This window comes from Ptiloglossa arizonensis, chromosome 5, assembly GCF_051014685.1.
Source record: "Ptiloglossa arizonensis isolate GNS036 chromosome 5, iyPtiAriz1_principal, whole genome shotgun sequence".
In the NCBI taxonomy this organism is placed as follows: domain Eukaryota; kingdom Metazoa; phylum Arthropoda; class Insecta; order Hymenoptera; family Colletidae; genus Ptiloglossa; species Ptiloglossa arizonensis.
Window position 1 is genome coordinate 21720228 of NC_135052.1, and position 21254 is coordinate 21741481.

A 21254-nucleotide genomic window follows, 5' to 3' on the forward strand; every position below is an offset into this window, starting at 1 on the left:
CAACTGTTTCTATATCTTGTATCTTTTCTATCGAGTTTCAGAAAAATTAAGTTTCAAGGAATTTATAAAATTAAAAACGAATTTTTCTTCCTAAGAAGAATTTTGAAATTTCTTGCTCGATGAAATTTTTGATAAATTATGCGGTTGCCGCTGCTGCGTCCAGATAAAAGAAACTGATTCGATTCGAGCAATAGGTTCTGATGAAAGTATGTAAATGCAAGGGGAGCCACATTTATGGGGTCAATCCAATTCATGAGCTGGAGTGTACTAAATTCGGATCGCTATTACACCTACAGTCCAGCTGGAAAATATGCAAATATTGTACATCAAATTATTCAGAATTCTATGTATTTTTCTTCGAGGAAAAACGAAACTACGAGCTTCTTATTCCATTCGTACCGCGTGTCAATTTTACGACACGACACCGAGAAGATTCACATTTTTATTTTGCAAAATAACACGACTTGCGAATTTAAATTTCATCACTCTTTCCTTATTCGATTTATACAAGCTGGGATATCCTCGTTTCATTGAATAATAAAAACATACTCGAAAGTTAACTTTCGATAAAGTGTTTAAAATAAATATTACAAAATGCGTAAAAGTTCTAATTAAGATTGATTTTTAATTTTGTATATAAATAGAAACCAGAAAATTGACAGCAAAAATCGAGAATTATTTCTTAAACAAAAATTACTCTCCTGCATTTCGTAAGAATGGTTGTACAAAAATGGAGAATCTTTGTTCGTTTTTATTTACTATGTACGAGTCTTTTTTAACAAAGTGCAGACACTTTATTTCTTGTTGAGAATTATTTCTTAAGAAAAAATTACTCTTCATGTCTTTTGTAACAATCGTACAGAAATTAAGAAATACAGTTGTCTGCACTTTGTTAAAAAAAAAACTCATACATAGTAAATAAAAACGTACAAAGATTCCCAATTTTGTATGCAAATAGAAACTAGAAGATTGACAGCAAGAATCGAGAATTATTTCTTAAGAAAAAATTACTCCCCTGCATTTCGTCAGAATGGTTATATAAAAATTAAGAAATAAAGTGCGTGCACTTTGTTAAGTAAACTCGTACACGGTACACGAATACGAGAAAATGATCGGAAGCTTTCAGAAACGATGAACAACGATCAAAATATATTTTCTCTATCAACAGGTCGGCTTTGTTGAAAATTCGAGCATTTTCGCGCGAATGGCGCCGCGTATTCTTCGATTGCGGGCGGAGTCGAATAATCGCGCGGGCGTTTTAATAAAATCCGATCGGACATTTAAATGCTCGCTCGTTAAGCATCGCTCGAAGTAATAAGCGTCGAAAAGCGGGACCCTAATAAACCGCTCAAGGAACACTCGAAACGTGATTAAAGTGCAGTTGACATTTCGCCTAGTCTTGCACCTGTAGCTCGCTGTTTCACAGAGGAAGGCGAAACTCGCCTCGTAAATGGACGGAATTAACGCGACCCTCTTGGTACACAATCCTCGAAACTTCGCCTCCCTGTACCCGATGTTCGACAATTCCTTATGTAAGCCGCCTTCCTCCGTGAAACTCGCAACACAATTACGTAAAACGTTTTATCTCGTAAAAATTCCACCCGGAGGATGCTTCGATAAATGTTGAAGGAAAGAAGAAAAAAAAAAAAGAACAGGAGAGAGAGAAACGTGATCAACGTCCTTGGAAATTTTTCTACGTTGACGACACTTGTCCGATTACACTTTCCCACGAAACGAATTTTTTAGGGTATGTAGAATCGGAGCACGTAAGGATTTGAATATTTTTGAAAACATTGGAGTAAGCTGATTGAATATTTTTTAATACATTGGAGTAACGTAATTGAATATTTTTAAAAATATTGGAGTAAGGTGATTGAATATTTTTTAAAATATTGGAGTAACGTGATTGAATATTTTTTAAAATTATTGAGACACTGAGTAATATTGTTAGACGAAGTTCTATTCTGGAAGCATGCTTTTTGGTTTGATTTATTTTATTATGTATTAATGTGTCAAGGAGATTTCAAGGTCATGGAAGTTTTTCAAATGGAATTGTATGTTTTTTAACGTGTATAGTTGGCTGGGATAATTTCAAGGTCATTGTTACAGGCAAGAAAGAGGTGGTTGTATTTTTTTTTTTTTTTCAATTATATTTGTTTCTAACATTCAATTTTTCAGCGACTCTGAGTGTCTCTGGTTATGAATTTTCCCGAAATGTGGACTACGATTATGTTAACAAATACGTAATTATCGTAACACCATATGCAACAAAATTTTATACTCAGTATATTCTTCGTTCGATTTAAGTAATTTTTATCATATCCTTTATTCAGGTCAAAATGAAAATTATGTCTAGGTACAAGTTAAGAGAAATTTTTCTCTGGAAAAGAAGATAATTTTTATAAATTATCAACAGAACCCCCCAAAAGAGCCACTATCTATGAAAATATTTATTATTTTTCGAAATTGAACACCCCTGGAAATTAATACAAAGAATAATTTCGATAAAAAGTATTAAATATATAAAGATCTATTCACATCATTTTTAATAGCAAAACAAAATTCGTGTCAAAATTATTATCCTCACTCGTGGAAATTACGCAGAAGGATAAACTTCAACCCTCGTCCATTAATTCGATAGAATATCGACATTATATTCACGGTTTAGTGGCGAGAAATTTTTGCCAGAATAATGAAACGGAATTAGAAAAGATTTGAAATATCTTTGAGGGAGATTTTCTTGGAAGAAAATACGCCAAGAGGACAAAAATTCCCTCGTATAGGGGGCGAAAGTAAATCGCGATTAAAATTCAACGATCAGGGTAGGGGACATAATTCGAGGAAATTAACGTCAGCCCCTGTTCGCGTAACTTTCATCGAAAGTTTATCTCGCGAATAGATGTTTGACAATTCGTTACGTAAGCGACGATCCAGCATAGATTCCCACGAAAAGGACGACCGATTTCGTTGGAATATCATTTCCATAATTTTCAACGTCGTCTGTGAAACGCCGTGGAACCGGTACGTGATCAAAGCATTATCGAGGAACTTATGTAACGTCGCGGAGGATTGCTTTTGATAATCAAATTGGTATTACTGATAAAAGACGTCCATCGAGAGGAGTTAAGACGGTGATTCTTTTCAGGGAGATAAATTCAGATTGGATATAAGTTATAGGTACTTTGAGACCCGATAGGTAACTCCTTTCTACTTTGAATCGAATTAAGGTAATTGTTTCGTAGTTGTAATTTATCAATTTGTGAGTTAAAGTTGCGCGCCGTTACAGACTTTTCGATCGAGGTCTCATTCTCACGGAGGAATAAAGAATATCGAACGATTTCTTTGGTTGAAAAAGGTGTTGTTTATTTAAAGAGTACAAGCAATATTCTTTTTCAAACAAAGAAATCGTTCGATATTCACTGTTCTTATGTAATAGGAAATTTCAAAATTTGAAATACCTACATACTGATTAATTAGCAAATTTCTGTGTCGAGATTCGTCGATTACAAAAATAACCAATTTTGGGCATTTGAGACGTGCGATAATTTGAAAATTCCGATAATAATTTTCAAACTTGAGAAGACAATTTCGAATTTTAATGATTGATAATCTTCAAATTTGAGAAGATGGGCTTTGAATTTCAATGATCGATAATCTTCAAATTTGAGAACATAATTTTCGAATTTTAATGATTGATAATCCTCAAACTCGAAAAGATAATTTTCGAATTTTAATGATCGATAATCTTCAAATTCGAGAAGATAATTTTCAAGTTGTAACAACTGAGAATGTTTCCACCACGAGAAACAACCGGCAAATTAACAAATTTCCAAATTAACAACTCGAGGGACGCGATGATTGGTAAATTTCAGAATTCGAGTAGTCGTAGAACAATAATCGAGAACGTTGCTCAAAGTTAACTTCGTTTCAAGACGAGAATTCGTTCGTGATCGACGGGAGTCCTTGGGTCTCTAGAGCAGAGATACGCGCGTCTAGATTCTAAAACGCTATCAGCGATAAAATATTAAAACAAACAAACCGTTGGCACCGTGTCAGGAATCTCGAGCAGAATTCACCACGCGCGATATTACGTCAAACGGTGCATCGAAGTGCAACAAAAGCCTTTGTTACGGGGTACAGATGTTGCAACGCGAAGACGCGTTGTCAAAGATACCGGTCCATCGATCGCAAAAGAAGATGTTATTATCGAGGCCCATCGCAGTCGTCGATAATCGAGCAAAGCATCTTCCCTGAGGGCGAGGGGGGTGCGGGGGAGACGTTCGTCTACGAATGTCCTTCGTTTTGCGCGAGAAAGAAGAATTCTGTTCTTGGCCTGAAATCGATCGTCCCTCACTGTTTCTTCCTTCATTACGAATTACGCTTCGTCAAACGCTTATTTTCCAGCAATTTTCCAGCAACAGGATTTATGAACCGAGATAATTGACTTCAAAGAACGCGAGAGTCTGAAACTTCAATTAAAAATTCACAGTTGTTACTTCTCTTTGTTTCTAACGATTCAGTAACCTTTGAATACATAAATTGTTGTGTTTTTTCAATGTTCAGAAATGTTCCTCAACAGGATTTGTGATAGTTCAAAGGTCGCGAGAGCCAGAAAGTTCAATTCGAAATTCACAGTTGTTATATTTTTCTTTGTTTCTAGCGATTCAGCCAACTTTTGAATGCACGCATTGTTGTGTTTTCAATGTTCAGATATATTTTTTAGAAACACTATATATCGTTGTATTTAATACACGATAGTATTTATCGAATCAAGAATTCGTATTATTGGTGGTTGGATTCGAGATTCCGAATTTGAATTAATTTTTGGGTCGATATTCGATGAAAATTATTTTTCGCTAAAGATACAACGAAGAAAAATCGCGTTTCGTTGGAAAATATCAAAATTCGAAGAAACAACGCACAAAGAGAATTTCGGGACTCGAACCTTGGACATTGGAACTTGAAAGTTGGCCCACTAACCACTCTGCCAAGGTCTCATTCGTTTTCTTCTTCTCTTGTCGGTCTATTACTGACGCTACTTTATTAAATAATTCCACGGGGGATATTACTCTTTCCATATAATCATTTTTCTTAACTTTCTAAAAATTCATCTTACTCTTGGAAAAAGAAAATATTAGATTCCATCGTGGAGAAGAATTTCGTACAAATTGAGCGTCAGGTTATCTCGCAGCGGTACCAACCGTGATATTTGTCAAACTCTTCGTTACTATTTTAGATTCGCGAAAGACGGGCGCTATCCACGATAGATAAAAGTTTAAACGAAGAATCGAATGCAAAAGTACTTCGTTCTTATCTATTATTTAGGCTGCTCGAACGACCCGGTTACCTTAACTCGACAAACAACGGCTAAAAAAATGTTGTATATTTTATTCGTTGTCAGTTGCACCCAGTAAAATTTTTACTTTTACACGTAGCCGTAAAATTTTTATTTAGCTGAAAATTTTGTCAATTCCCCTGTGTTGATAACGTTGCACCATTTTTTTTACAATGTTCTCCTCTCTTTATAAATGTAACTCGTTCGTAGAAAAATGTCAGGGTTCTTCGAGGAACGAATTGTTTCATAAAAATTGATGGCCAATTAGAAATTCTGCTATCGATGAAACTCTGGGAAGACAGGATGCACGAAATGAAATAATTTTCTACTTCCTGGGGATTCTGTAACGTCCAAGGTCTCCTGGTGGCGAATAAGAGACCGGATAGGATTAACTCGTAGAAGAACATCCAGTTCGCCGAGCATTAAGCAAAGAGCATTAACTGAAGAATATTAAATTAAAATTCCTCGACGGGGAATTTCATGAATCGAAGATTCCGAGGATCCACCGAAGCGATCTCCACTGATAGTGGATTTCCAAAGAATCAAGAGAAAATTAAAAGGAATAGTAGTCGAAGAGCAGGTGATACCACCATGCTTCCACAATTATATTACAGCACTCCACGTTGCGCAACGATTCTTTCAATAAATTAAATAATATCCGTATGGAACAGTTTTGCAAGAATAATCACTATTTAATTTACACGAAGCACTGAAAAATTTAAATACCACCTGCATCACCATGTTTCTATTATTATAGAATTGTATGATACAAAAAAATTTCAATTAAATTTTGACATTATAAAAATGAAACATTATAAAAATTCTATCACTGTAAAATTCAAACGATACAGGTGGTATTTTAATTTTTTACTCATTCGTTATTCGCACATTTGTTTAATCTTTTTTCACGATCTTTATTGCACGAATTACGTGCACAGAAAATAAAACACAAAAAGGGAAAAGAGAATTAAATGATAAAAAGAAACTTTAAAAAAAAATAAGGAAAAAAAGTTAAAAAAATGTGAAGAAGCGCAGCTCGAGTATTCTGATAACCTAACCTTAAATTTGGAAAGTTGGTCTCTGGATGTAATGTTACCCTTTTCGAACATCGAATCATTCGATTGATCTAATTTTTGTCGTTTGAAGGATCGTTGAAAAGAGCAGAGAGGAATGCAAATTTGTTCCAAAAGGATTTTCTTGGTTAAGTCGAGACCAAGGGTAAGAGTTCGGGTAATTAATCGAAGAATGCCGGTGCAATTAATGACTATTATCGCTGGAAGACGATCTTTCCAGTCGTGGAGTGACGTCAACATCCGTGTTTTATTGTTTACTGCGTGGATCACGAACCGACCCGAATGATCTATCCGCGCGACCTTCGCCCGAAGAAACGGGTTCCTCGTTGATCGAGGCATTTGCGCGTGACGTTGCGAAATCACCGACAGAAGTGATGATTTCTACGCCAGCGGTGCTACGCGTCGTTATTTAGACTAAACAACGCGTACGCTGGCCTGGATATAATGCACGACCTGCGTAAATATTCCAATTTGATCGTTTGGAATAATTTCAATGTCACGATTTGGATGTAAATAGCAATGAAAGGAAGCTGATACGCCTCGTGATGGACTTCTTTGGGGCTATTATACTCGAGAACAGTTAATACGATCTAGGCTACCTCGAGAACATCGGATCTAAACCTGAACTGCTCTGGATTATGTTGAAAAAATTTGACGTAGAATGTTATATAGTTGTTGAGAACAGCTAATATAGGTTAGATTGTTTTGAGAACACACAACTTAACACATACCTAACTTAGACTATGTCGAGAATATTTGATGTAAGACAGACCTAACTTAGACTATGTCGAGAATATTTGATGTAAGACAGACCTAACCTAGACTATGTCGAGAATATTTGGTGTAAGATAGACCTAACCTAGACTATGTCGAGAATATTTGATGTAAGACAGACCTAACCTAGACTATGTTGAGAATATTCGATGTAAGATAGACCTAACCTAGACTATGTTGAGAATATTCGATGTAAGACAGACCTAACCTAGACTATGTCGAGAACATTCAATGTAAGCCATACCTAATCCAGACTATGTTGAGAACAGCTAAGAGAACCAAGGTTATTTTACGAACGAGTGACTTAACTGAGATTTAATCTGAACTATGTGGAAAAATTCGATCAAATGCAAATTATGTGGAGGACAGTTAATGCAACTCAGACTATGTTGAGAACGTTCGATCTAATTCAGGCTTAATTCAGATTATGTCGAAAACACTCGATCTAACCCAGACCTAATATAGACTGTGTCGAGAACAGCTAACATAACCTAGACTATCTCGAGAACACCTGACCTAACTCAAACCTAATCCCAAGACTACATCGAGAACGAATTGTCGAGGTTTATGGGATCTATTTAGTTTGGAGTTTTCTACATTGGGTGATATATGAGATCTTTGTTTAAAAATTTATTAGACACATTAAATTTAAACTTTATAGGTATGTTTGGTCGAAGCAAAAATATACTACTGTGTGTGTAAAAAGGTTATTATTATAAAAAAAAGAATGAAAAATACTTTTACAGTGCACAAGTGTGGCTATCATTCGAACAAGAATAAATAAAGTAACTTGAAAATTGATAAAATTGCAGTTATCGTGGACATTGTACTTAAATCCAAATGTGAGTTGAAACGAACGAAGGATCATGGATCAATGCATGGATCATTTGTTACAATCGAAGGTAATATTTCGCTATTGAAAATGCATCGTAAATCAAAGAAAAGAATTACTTATGGATCTGCATATATTAACGCTTCTTTTACTGTTTCAACAAACAGTAGGTGTCACTGAAGCTTGACCTCAAAGTTTTTTCAAAATTCTGACACACGTTCTTCTTCATCTGACGACCTCCAACTCAAATTACTTTTCGTTTTATAAGAAAATATTTAAAATACATAATTCCATGGTAATGAGAGGCTCGTTTAACATAATAATTAATATCTCCACACTTGCTTTTTTCTGATGTTTATCTATGATTTCTTATGTATAACAAACATCTCAGGCACCTCAGTTTCCTGTCCATTACAATACTTTAAATTGAATACTTAATCAATCGATAGATCTAGAGGAAGTTTCCAATCTAACCTCAAAATCCCCTTTGATTGACAAAAATTCTCATATTCCCAAAAAAGATAGTTCTCTGTCTACTATAATATTTTAAATCCAATATTCAATTAATCGATCGATCCAGAGGGAGTTGTTAAACTAACCTCAAAATCCTCTTTGAACTACCAAGATTCTCGTATACCTCGAAAAAAGGTAGTTTCCTGTTCCCCTGTTCATTGCAATACTTCAAATCCAATACTCAATTAATCGATCGATCCAGAGGGAGTTGTTAAACTAACCTCAAAATCCTCTTTGTATTACCAAGATTCTCGTATATTTCGAAAAAAAGTAGTTTCCTGTTCCCTGTTTATTTCAATACCTTAAATCCAATATTCAATATTCAATTAATCTATCGATCCAGAGGGAGTTGTTAAACTAACCTCAAAATCCTCCTTGAATTATCAAGATTCTCGTATACCTCGAAAAAAGGTAGTTCCTGTTCCCCTGTTCATTGCAATACTTCAAATCCAATACTCAATTAATCGATCGATCCTGAGGGAGTTGTTAAACTAACCTCAAAATCCTCTTTGAACTACCAAGATTCTCGTATACCTCGAAAAAAGGTAGTTCCTGTTCCCCTGTTCATTGCAATACTTTAAATTCGATACTCGATTAATCGATCGATCTGGAGGGTGGGTCCCTCCTCGTGTGGTTTCTCCTTCAATTTTTTGCCGAAAGATCAGCGAGAAAATGTGGAACGCGCTCGAAGGTCTCATTAAATTCGCGGCTAGGTAGACGCCGTGGTCCGAATGAAACTGAAGCGTGGATTCCGGGCGAAATCGTTTCATTCTTCGTTCGTCGCCGCGGACCTTGAGACCGGCAAAAATCGCAACCTCGCGCCTCGGTATACGATAACCGGCGCTGATAATAGAAGCCTCGTTGAGCGACGACGCGTGAGGAACGAGCCGAGGCTCCGTGTACACGGATTCCTTTTATATCCGTGCCAAGGATATCGCGACGACCGCGCGGTTCCTCGACGCGCGCGAGGATAACGGGAGTCCTTTGTCATTCGCACTTGGAAACACTCGGCGCCTGGATACCGAGAACGAGGCGTTCTCCGTCTTGCTTTTGCCTTTTGCTTCTCTCTCTCTCTCCTTCTCTTTCTATTTATCTCTCTATCTATCTCTATATCTATCTATCTCTCTCTCTCTCTCTATCTCTATCTTTTGGCGTGTAGTGTACCATAGCGGTGATTCAACGAAAGTGATTTAGACGGAAGCACCGCGCACGTAGACGCTCAGGGGATCTCTGATTACCGCGAAACTGGTAGAGGGATCTTCGGATCTCTGTTTATGAAAGTAAAATACGGCGGTGCTTGGGTCTCTCGGCAGATGGAGACGTAATATGCCGTCGGATAGCAAACGCAGTCGCTTGATTAACCTTAGAACGACTTCTGTCGAGTTTGACTTTGGGGATAGTCCTTGGGCCCGGGAGGACTTTTCGAGCGATTTAATATTCGAGTATTCCATGGATGTTCGAGCGGTGATTGGAATACATTACGAGTACTCGAGTAGTGGAATATCACTGCTTGGATATTCGGGTATTGGGAATAGTATTACTCGAATGCTTGAGTATTGGAATTTTATTGCTCGAATATTTGAATGTATTCAATTGCTGAAATTACGAATACCATTACTGAAATATCATTATTTGAATATTACTATTCGAATACCATTATCGAAATATTAGTACTCGAATAATATTAGTCGAATATTAGAGTATCGGAATATTAATACTCAAATATTATTAGTCGAATATTCCAGTATTAATATTCCAATATTCATATACACTCAAATATTCGACTAATAATATTCAAATATACTCAAATATTCGACTAATAATATTCAAATATACTCAAATATTCGACTAATAATATTCAAATATACTCAAATATTACTATTCAAATATTCGAGTATATTTGAATATTACTATTCGAATATTCGAGTATATTTGAATATTACTATTCGAATACCTGAGTATTTGAATATTGCTACTCGAACACCATTGTTAAAATACTATTACTGAAATATTATAAATCAAATATTACTATTCGGATACTATTATTTTCATTGTTAGAATATTAGTATATTCCGAAAATTGAATACAATACGGATTCCTTGAATTCGTAGAAATTAAACAAATATAAGTTTTCTTCCCTGGTAAAATGAGTTAATACACTGTGGTATTTACAATTCTAGTTACTCTATATTTAAATATAATTTAAATATAATTTAAATATTATTATACCGGTTAAAGACAGGTATAATTAAAAAATACTTTAAGAAAGTAAAACAAACTAATACAGACTATATTTGTTTCTATTCGTCTTCGAAAATTTCAACCAAACTGATTTCAACAATAGAATTGTTTATGGAGACGAAAGGATTTCTTACCTTTGTTTATGAAAGTAGAATGCTATAGTCCTTGGGTCTCCGATCCATTAAATATGTAATGTCATATTATATAACGATTGAAGTTCTAGATTGATTAAGGCAATCCGCGTTTATTTCTATGCGCCCTTGAATATTTCAGTGGAAGCGATATTATCGGAATTACTCTCGACAGAGATGATTGGATTTCTAATTATCATGAAACTAGAACAGAGTGATCTTGAGACCTTCTTTTATGACAATAAAACATGGAGGTCCTTGGATCTCCGATCCAACGAAGGTAGTACGACAATATTGAACTATGTTCTTAACTTATTAAAGCACGATAGTATTCTGACTATAAATTTGTCAACATAGGACATTGTAAATGGTTATAAAACATTTTTATCTATGGAATATTTAATGACCACTCGACTATACTAATTAATCTTTTCATGCATAATGTATCACATAGGTACGTTTAGTTCCATTAGTATTAAAATTCTGAATGTAGGTTTATTATGATTTTTTTGTCATGTTCTGCTTCTGAAATATAATAGCGGTGAGATAATCGCCAGCCTCAAACAGTCTTCTTCTAAATTATTTATGGTCATGCAGTTTTATCTCGTTCGTCGCGATGGAAATAAGGTAGAGGTAATTAACCTCCGTTAATGCACTCTTTTCTTAATTCTTCGTTGTGAATATAAGAGTAATATTTCTTCTTAGTAACATATTGTAAGAATTTACAATATCTCGAAAGCTGTCAAATTAATTTTTTTCAGCAAATATTTCTCTCAACTAGAACAATAAGTTTAGCATACTTTGATTTTGAAAGAAAGATATTAAAAGGAATACTTGATTATTTAAATACTATTCGAATACTGTCTGAATACTGCATTATTCAAGTAGGCAATTATACAAATACATTTCTACTCGAATATTTGATTATACGTATACTTTATTACTCGAATACTCGACTATACGAATACTTCCCTACTCAAATACTCGACTATACAAATACTTTCCTACTCAAATACTCGACTATATAAATACTTCCCTACTCAAATACTCGACTACACAAATATTTTCCTACTCAAATACTCGACTATATAAATACTTTCCTACTCGAATGCTCGACTATACAAATACTTTCCTACTCGAATGCTCAACTATACGAATACTTCTCTATTCGAATACTCAACTATAGAAATACTTTCCTATTCGATTACTGAACTATTCAAACAATTCCCTATTTAAATACTTTTCTATTCGATTACTGAACTACTCAAACAATTCCCTATTTAAATACTTTCCTATTCGATTACTGAACTACTCGAATAATTCCCTACTCAAATACTTTTCTATTCGAGTACCGGACTATTCAAACACTGAATAACTCGAATACTTTCCTACTCGAAAACTTGTCCAGTCAAAAACCAATCTACACCAAATTCCTTACTGGAGTAACAACACTCGAGTAGCGATATTTGAAGTTTATCGAATTATTCGAACAGTGCTAATCGAATTGCAAATTGACCGAGATAGTTTACGCACCGATCGCGATATAATTCCACCGTTTCAAACGGTTTCTATCCCTTTATTTGTTCGGCGAATAACATTACCGCGACCGCACGAGCGTTTGGTAAATTTGACGAGGGGCGTATTCGCTTACGAGCTCAGCTATTTTACCCGGTGTGCGTGTGGTACGTGTGCTCGTATGTGTTTTTTTCGTTTCTTCTGTTGATAAAGCTGTTTATCGCAACGATCGCGTTCCACGGCCTCTGATTTCAAGCGGAATACGTTCACCGCGGAAACGGACGAAACGTGGTTACTCGATTAGGTTGACTTACGCGAGGCTTTGCTCTGCTCTACATTTCCTTCGCATGGCGGGATCCTCGCAAAGAAAGGGGGATCGATTCACGTTGCTTCGTTGACCATCTAATCGCGAGCGAGTAATCGGGGCCAGCGAGTGCACGACGTTACGCGCGTTTTCCACGACGTGGGGGAATCCCCCTCGTATTCGAGCACTGTTCGTTCGCAAATGAAATGAACGGGACGACACACACTTCAGGTTCACAGTACACGTACGAAACGTAAACACAGAAAAACATCCGACGACAGAACCCCGTCGCACTTGTCACGAATCTTGCAAGTTTGGTGAACGCAGCGTTCAGATACAAAATTGATCGTCGATCGAAACTTTCATAGAAAAATCGTTCACCGTTTGCTTCTATCGATTTCTATCGTTTCATCAGAGTTTTACGATTCAAATTTTGGATGTTCGAGGTCATTTTCAGAGTCACGAATCATATTGGGATGGTTTATTTTTGTTTAGGAGATCGGTGGACAGTATATACAGGTTTGTGTTTTCAGGGGGCGGAGTTTATACTTCCTAGGGGCGGCGCGAAGAGAAAGTGGGCGGAGCAACGGAGCAAAAGTGGGAGTTAAACGTAATGGTGGGGATAGGTGCTCACCTTGAACCGTATCTGCGGTATAATTGAAGATTTTAATTTACTAAACTTTGTGAACTGTTTCGATCGAATATTATTTAAATATTATTTTAAAGATCGAGTGAAAATACGTCCGAATGTTATTCGTATTGAAGTTAGACGAAGTTTGTTAGTGTGCAGTGGGCTACAATTAAGGACACTGTGACAATAATTTTATTTATTTCAGTGGACGATCAATTTTGTAACCGAACGAGACATACTCAAAATATTAACGTGTTCTTTCCTCTTACCTGTGAACGACATTGGCCAGCAGATCATTGTGCCGCAATCTATAATCGACGTCCACCTTCTGATAGTTCACCGTCAGGGTCCCGGCACGGATACATCGCTCGTACTCTTCCGCCGGATGCGCGCGGAACTCCCGCGCGAATACCTCCAGGATCTTCTCGCCGACCCATCTCCCTTTCGTGAATGTGGTGAAGGTGAAGTAATAAGGGTACACTTTTCGGAGTCCTGTAACAGAGAACCCGTCCCCAATTGAGTTAATCGATTGATTGATTTAACGTTTCAATTTGTGAGTACTCTTAGAACGATTCACCAACATAATTATTCCAATCTTTCGTGTTTGAACTTATCAGGGCTGGGACTTCTCTTCGAATTTGTCTGTATTAGGATTCTAATCGAATAATTGACTATTCAGATAATTCGGCTACTCGATTGACTATTCAAATAATTCGACTACTCGATTTACTATTCAAATAATTCGACTAGTCGACTGACTATTCAAATAGTTCGACTATTCGATTTACTATTCAAATAATTCGACTACTCGATGGTCTATTCAAATAATTCGACTACCCAATTGACTATTTAAATAATTCGACTACTCGATTGACTCTTCAAATAATTCGACTAGTCAATTGATATCCGAATAATTCTAGTATTCGATTGATATTCGAACAATTCGACTACTCGATTGATATCCGATTAATTCGATTACTCGATTGATACAGGACAATTCGACTACTCGATTGATATCCGAACAATTCTACTACTCGATTGATATCCGAATAATTCAACTACTCGATTGATATTTGATTAATTCGACTACTCGATTGATATCCGAATAATTCAACTACTCGATTGATATTTGATTAATTCGACTACTCAATTGATATCCGAATAATTCAACTATTCGATTGATATCTGATTAATTCGACTACTCAATTGATATCCGAACAATTCGACAATTCAAATTCTACTCGAATACTTGACAATTCGAATGCTACTCGAATACTTGATAATTCGAATGCTACTCGAATACTTGACAATTCGAATGCTACTCGAATACTTGTCAATTCGAATGCTACTCGAATACTTGACAATTCGAAAATTTCGAACGAATGAAACATGCGGGTTCGTAATGTTAGAACGGTGTGATTTATTTTATCTTTATCCAGTGTTGTTTTATTAACCGCCCTGTTTAATTAATTGTCAGCTCTACGAACCCCCCCATGGGAGCCGACATTCCGCGACGAAAGGATTTCAGACGTATAAATCTTCTCGAGGGCAGAACGCCTTGATATAATATTTCGCTAGTACTCGAATTATTATTTCGTACAAATCAAAATGATTCCACGCACGCGGAACATTAACACACTTTGTCAATTGTCTCGCGGGACACGGTGTATTAAAATCGATTCTATGAACTCCGTGGGAGCTGAAATCCGCGGTGTGCGCGCTTCCAGCGGAACCAACAGGTGCAATGCGAGCGTGCACGTGCGACGATAAATCGTCGTGAAGTGCGCGGTCGCCTGAACGACAGACACCGAGCAGTCGTTTACGTAAGCAGAAAAGATGATAAGGGACGTGCACCGGGTAGCCTTCCAAGTTTCCTACGTCCAGTAATCCCGTTATTATAATCTTTAAATAGTGTCGTGCCCGTGCGATTGTTTCGTAATTAATTACAAATTGGCACGACGTCCGCGCCAAAACACTCGAACTCGCCGAACCGAAAATAAACCGCGCGGAGATCGCGCCAATCGCTGTAAATCACGATAAATCCAGCCAGGGGCGTCCAACGGGCGACGAGCGAGCGATTATCTCGCGAACGATCGCCACGAAAATTTTCTATTTGGCCGCGCTTTTGGCCGCGCGTCAACATCGTGGTCTGCGCTGGACTCTCAAGGGCCATTTTGGATTATAATAATGGGAGAACGTTTCGAGAGGGACCACGACCAACGGCTATGGATGATTCTCGTAACTGGCCAGAGTTATGTCTCTGTTTCTATTGAAGATAGAACGAAATTGTAGAGGAGAATTTCGACAAATTCTATTATCGTGAAATGCAACTTTCTTCGATGGTGCATCGGTGCAATCGTCATGTGCAATTGCAGTTATTTTTTAACATCTTTCTAAGGAAAAGCAAAAAAATTGTAGAGGAAAATTTTGCACCGTTCGACAAACTTTATTATCGTGAAATGCAACTTATTTCGATGGTGCATCGATGCAATCGTCATGTGCAATTGCATTTATTTTTTAACATCTTCTTTCTAAGTAAAAGGGAAAAAATTGCGGAGAAAAATGTTGTATCGTTCGACAAACTCTATTATCGTGAAATGCAACTTTCTTTGCTGGTGCATCGATGCAATCATCATGTGCAATTGCATTTATTTTTCAACATCTTTCTAAGTAAAAGGAAAAAAATTGTGGAGGAAAATTTTGTATCGTTCGACAAACTTTATCATCGTGAATTGCAATTTCTTTCAGTAGTGCATCGGTGTATTTGCAATGTGCAATTGCATTTGTATTTTAAAAAGAACCCTATAATTTTTCTTGTTACTCAATCCTTCGTGTAATTCTGCATAGAAAAGTATTAACGTACCGTAATGAAGAAACGAATATTTTTTAAAGTATTTTTTGCAAAGTTTTTAAAAAACATTTTATGCGTAACTTATTACCATATTGTTGTAGTCGACAAAAAGAACAATATTACGCAGGGTCTCAAGCAACGATTTATACTTCATTTCGTACGTACATCGAATTAAAAATACAAATTCCACACGAGGAGGAATTTCAGCGTAGCATAAAAAGAAATTTAACGCTCAATGCTAACAGCGCAGTATTAACAGCGCGCTCTTGCTGCAAAATGCGATAAATTTCAACACAAAGTCCAATTATAATTTGTCTTAATTAATTCCCCCTTTAACAGAATTAATTTCTCTTGTAATTCAAAAAGGGGAAGAGCGAAGCTCGTGTATTTACTAATAATTAATAAATTATTAATTACGTATCATTATTTTTAATCTCTGACTATTTGTACAATAAGCAAGTAATACAATGTCATGGTTTTCGTATAAATTAGGGTTCAATTAATAATTTACTTAAATTTGTAATTCAATGGTCTATTTGTGTTAATTTGTACACGATTCTTCCTCAGATTAGCAATCATTTCTACCGAAGACTCGAATTCAAGATAAAAAAAAATATTTACCATTAATAACAATAATAATATACTTGTATTCTCGTACGATTCGTTCGAGATATATTTCCTTTTCATAATTTACGAAAAATAGAATAAAATTCATGCAATGGGGGGTTAAATCGGAACTGCCGATCGTTTTAACGCTCCAGTTCGTCCTCCTTGGCGAAGAAAGCGAAAAACGACTCGACTTCTCGCGCCGATAAGCACGGGTCGCTTACGCGGAAGCTTAGAAAGAAGAAGCTCCCAGGTTTCGACGAAAACTAGAAACGAGCGTTTTTGAGGTTTCGCTAACGATTCGTGCGCGACTGCCTTTCCCCCCTCTCCTTCTCCCGAGGTATCGCCATGTGGAAATTAATCTGACTTTTCAGGCGATCGTTCCCTTCTTCCTTGCCTCGACTGGAAGCACTCGGCACACGTGATGTAACCGAATCCAAAGGAACTGCTTTTATTTTTTATTCGAGGAAACTCGTTTAGGAATTTACTATTTTTTTTTTTTAGTAGAATAAATTTCATATCAAGCTCCATCTTTATTCCAAAGTTATCGACTATGATCGAGTGTTTCTCTTTCTTAATCTTTAGTTTGTTTTATAGTCTTCCACTATCTGTAATGTACACACGTTATTATAAAGTTATTTTTATACGTTTTTTTTTCTTCTAATCTTTAGTATGGTTTATACTCTTTTATTATCTCTGATATGTACACGTTATTCTTAAATTTTATTCCTTTGCGAATAATGTTTACTAGCCGCCACACCGAGTGTTCGATAAGGTAACAGATAAATAATATTTTCAGCATAGAATTTCTGCTTCGAAAATGTCACGTTCACAGGGAGGGTACTTTGTTTATGCGATGGAAGATTAGACTCGTGGCGAAACCGTGAAAGAAGAGGTATTTTATGACGCGTGACCTTGAGCGGTCAAAACATTTGGCACGCACTTCGGTGAAGATATAGAGGTAGAGGTATTGAATAGCATAATCTACGTCCATTGTCACTGGCTACTTCATACATCAAGATTGAACGGTGTTTATTTTAAGAACGTATAAATATAGATTTAGTTTAAACGATCTATCACCCACTAGCGATCTTTATTAAAAAAAAAATTACACTTTGAAGGACCTATGTATGTATCTGCTCTGAATAAATTCTATTATTTTCATTTTTTATTTAACGACGTTATCCTCTATAATGAGACAAATATATATATACAATTTCAGTATACGAAAACATGAAACATATTTGAAAGGGAAGTATTCGAAAGGGCAAGGGTTCAGTGAATTGCAACTTTGTAATCTTTCTCTTGCAATTCATTACTCTAAAAAAACCGAACCAGACTTAGTAATTGTAATTCTAGTGATATGATCTCATTATTATGGTTCTAATTACAATTCTGTTAACATAATTGCAACCATTACGATAATATCTAACACAATGAGGGCAAAGATGTACTCGCGTGTGGTGTTGCGAAATAAAATAATCATAAAAACAGATATTACAAGCATGATATATTTATATAATAACAATCTATGAAAATTTCGATTTTGATTTTAGGTTTCCCCTAGTATATTCATCTAAAAGAAAAGACCTAATTACGTCCAGTAAGAGACACATAATTGTCTTTTTAAAGAAAAATATGTAACACGATCTAATTAACCCTCCAGCCACGAACGTCGAGTTAAAAATAAAATATTCGGTACAAGGTACGTAACATATTCATACAACAATAATATATAAAAATTTCGATTCTGAATTTCACTCTTCCTTGGTATATCAATCTAAAATAAAAACAACGAATTATGTTTAACAAAAGGCACACAATTGTCTCTTTGAATAAAAATACGTAACCCAATTTAACACCAGATTCACTATTATACTTTTCAACATTTTTCATAATGAAATTTGCTTTATAATCCATACCATGTTTTTCAAAGACGTCACGATTGTTTGTATTTTATACATGTATCAATTTTTAAATCAATTTTAAAAATTCCTCTTTTCCTTCAACGATTGGTTTCCTTTTACACACACATAAGGTATAATATTCGAAAATCTGTCAGTAGTTCTAGTGTCAATTAACCCTTTGACCACTAAGGTCAGAATACCCTCGAAAACAAAACAATATAATTTAATAAAATATTTACACACTCTAAAAAAATCGTGTTTCATTTCCACCAAAAAAAAAAAAAAAGAAAAACGAAATGATTTTCCGAACGATCTAATATATTCGTGCGTCGGTGAATTTGTATTGTTCGTTTAAATAAAAGATTGAAACGCGAAAAGAAATAATTCCGCGTACCAAGAGACAAAAGTAGCCAACAAAGTCTAATTAACCCTTTGGTCGGGATACTCTCGTAGAAAGAATTCTCTGAAACGTTCAACTTTCAGAAAGATCGAGACCCTTTTTTCTTTTCTTTTCTTTCTTTCTTTCTTCTTTTTTTTTTTTGAAATCGCTGCCAGGGGAACAAAGAGAGCATCGCGAAAGAATCTTGTAACGAAAATACATCGTCGCGGAGCCGCGTTACAGCCGCTTGAAGTCAGACTCGTCAAGACGTCAAAGATGAAATTACAAAGGGCGGAAGAACGCGGCGAGGAATCGCTCGACTCCATTTTCGCAATTAAAATCATTTTAATTAAACACCCGGATAGCTTCGATCGGCTCGCCGAACCGGAAGGGGCGAGCAGACCACGGATGAAAGGAGAGAGGCTTCTCCTTTTCAGCGGCTCGTCGAAGAAAGAGATTACCCTGCAATTTATGGAGCGGCCCGAAGAGGGTGTGTCATCGAAACGAGAGCGTCCGCGTGTTCTTTAAAGCGTGAAAAAGGGAATTTTTATTCACCGGTAGGAGCTTGTTCGTTTCCACGATGCTTTTTAATTAATTGAAACACGACGATGAATTCCGCCCCGTATCGCGATACGCGACAACCTCGTCATTTTTACGTTTGACGTTTCGACGGCTTTGTAAACCGTAGATCGCGACGATATTTTATATTCGTTATTATTTACGTTCGATAATTTAAACACACTTCGTTCTGGAGTCGTTTTTTTACCATTTCAACGCAAGTTTGCCTAACAAGAAATTTCAAACCATTTTATTTTCGAAGTATTCGACTCTTTTGTCGTATTTTGCAATTTTTATGTAAGTTTGTTTATGTGTCCAGCGAAAATAAGCGTAGAGTATACAGAACTGGGAATTTTGAAAATTCAAGATGGCCGGAAAATTTTATTTTGGAAAAATTCGATTCTTTCGTCGTTTTTACAATTTTTATGTAAGTTTGTTTATGTGTCCAGCGAAAATAAGCGTAGAGTATACAGAACTGAGAGTTTTGAAAATTCAAGATGGCCGGAAAATTTTATTTTGGAAAAATTCGATTCTTTCGTCGTTTTTACAATTTTTATGTTAGTTTGTTTATGTGTCCAGCGAAAATAAGCGTAGAGTATACAGAACTAAGAGTTTTGAAAATTCAAGATGGCTAGAAAATTTTATTTTAGAAAAATTCGACTCTATGGTCGTTTTTACAATTTTGATGTAAGTTTGTTTATCTATTAAACAACACCAAAGATAGAATACGAGGATGTTTGACCATTCGAGAAACTAATAGTTTTATAAACTCAAGATGACGAGCAAATTTGATTCAATCTTATTTACACTTAATAATTTAAACATATTCAATATTTTCACCGATTTTCGATTTTGGTATACGTTCGTTTATTCACTGAACGAAATAATGATATATAGAATAGAGAAAATTTTCTGACGAAAATAATGTTTTTCCTTTTCAAATAATTTTTACCGTAAATAAATATTGATTCACATTTGCATCGTTGGGCATTTAAATAATATATTTTATTTGAGATTTGTGACATTTATTTATATAAGAATCATTGGGCATTCGTATATTGCGTTTGAAATTTGTACGGAATCGATAACGAGGAAAATGAAAAATTAAATATTATTTTACGTTTTGCACGTGAAATATTTGTTACAACACAATTTAGAATTCACCTTTTCGTTGCTACGTAAATTGTTTTCTTTGGCTAAAGAAAATATTGTTTACGTGTTTCGAGTTATTTAAAGATTGAAACAAATTTAAATATTTAGAATGATATATATATATATATATATATATATATATATATATATATTTATTTATTTATTTTTAATCTAAAATATTATATTTTTGTTTCCACAATGGATATGATTTTTCATATAAAACGTAAAGTATATTGCAATGAAAATATTATTCCAGTACCCTAACATGCACCATCTTCAACAATCCCCCATTTTGCATTAGTGTCAAGTTATTTGAGATTAGGTTTAAATGTAAGCTTGTCAATACCTCGTCTTTACTCAATATTATCCTATTCGATAACCAATGTGTGCATTATTGTTATTTGCACGTTACAGACGTCATAATAGTAATTATTATTCGTTCAATTTGCAAT

The 21254-nt window shown here is 35.5% G+C and overlaps 1 protein-coding gene across 3 annotated transcripts in view; it reads right to left on the bottom strand.

Annotated features, from left to right (window-relative positions):
• The window catches only part of LOC143147485 (pseudouridylate synthase RPUSD2), a 411655-nt gene that overhangs the window by 58185 nt on the left and 332216 nt on the right, over window positions 1–21254 (bottom strand). For all 3 annotated transcript variants that reach the window (XM_076312737.1, XM_076312738.1, XM_076312739.1), the window contains one exon: window positions 13619–13841. In XM_076312737.1, coding sequence (XP_076168852.1) covers window positions 13619–13841 — 223 coding nt within the window. The remainder of the gene's footprint in view (window positions 1–13618; window positions 13842–21254) is intronic.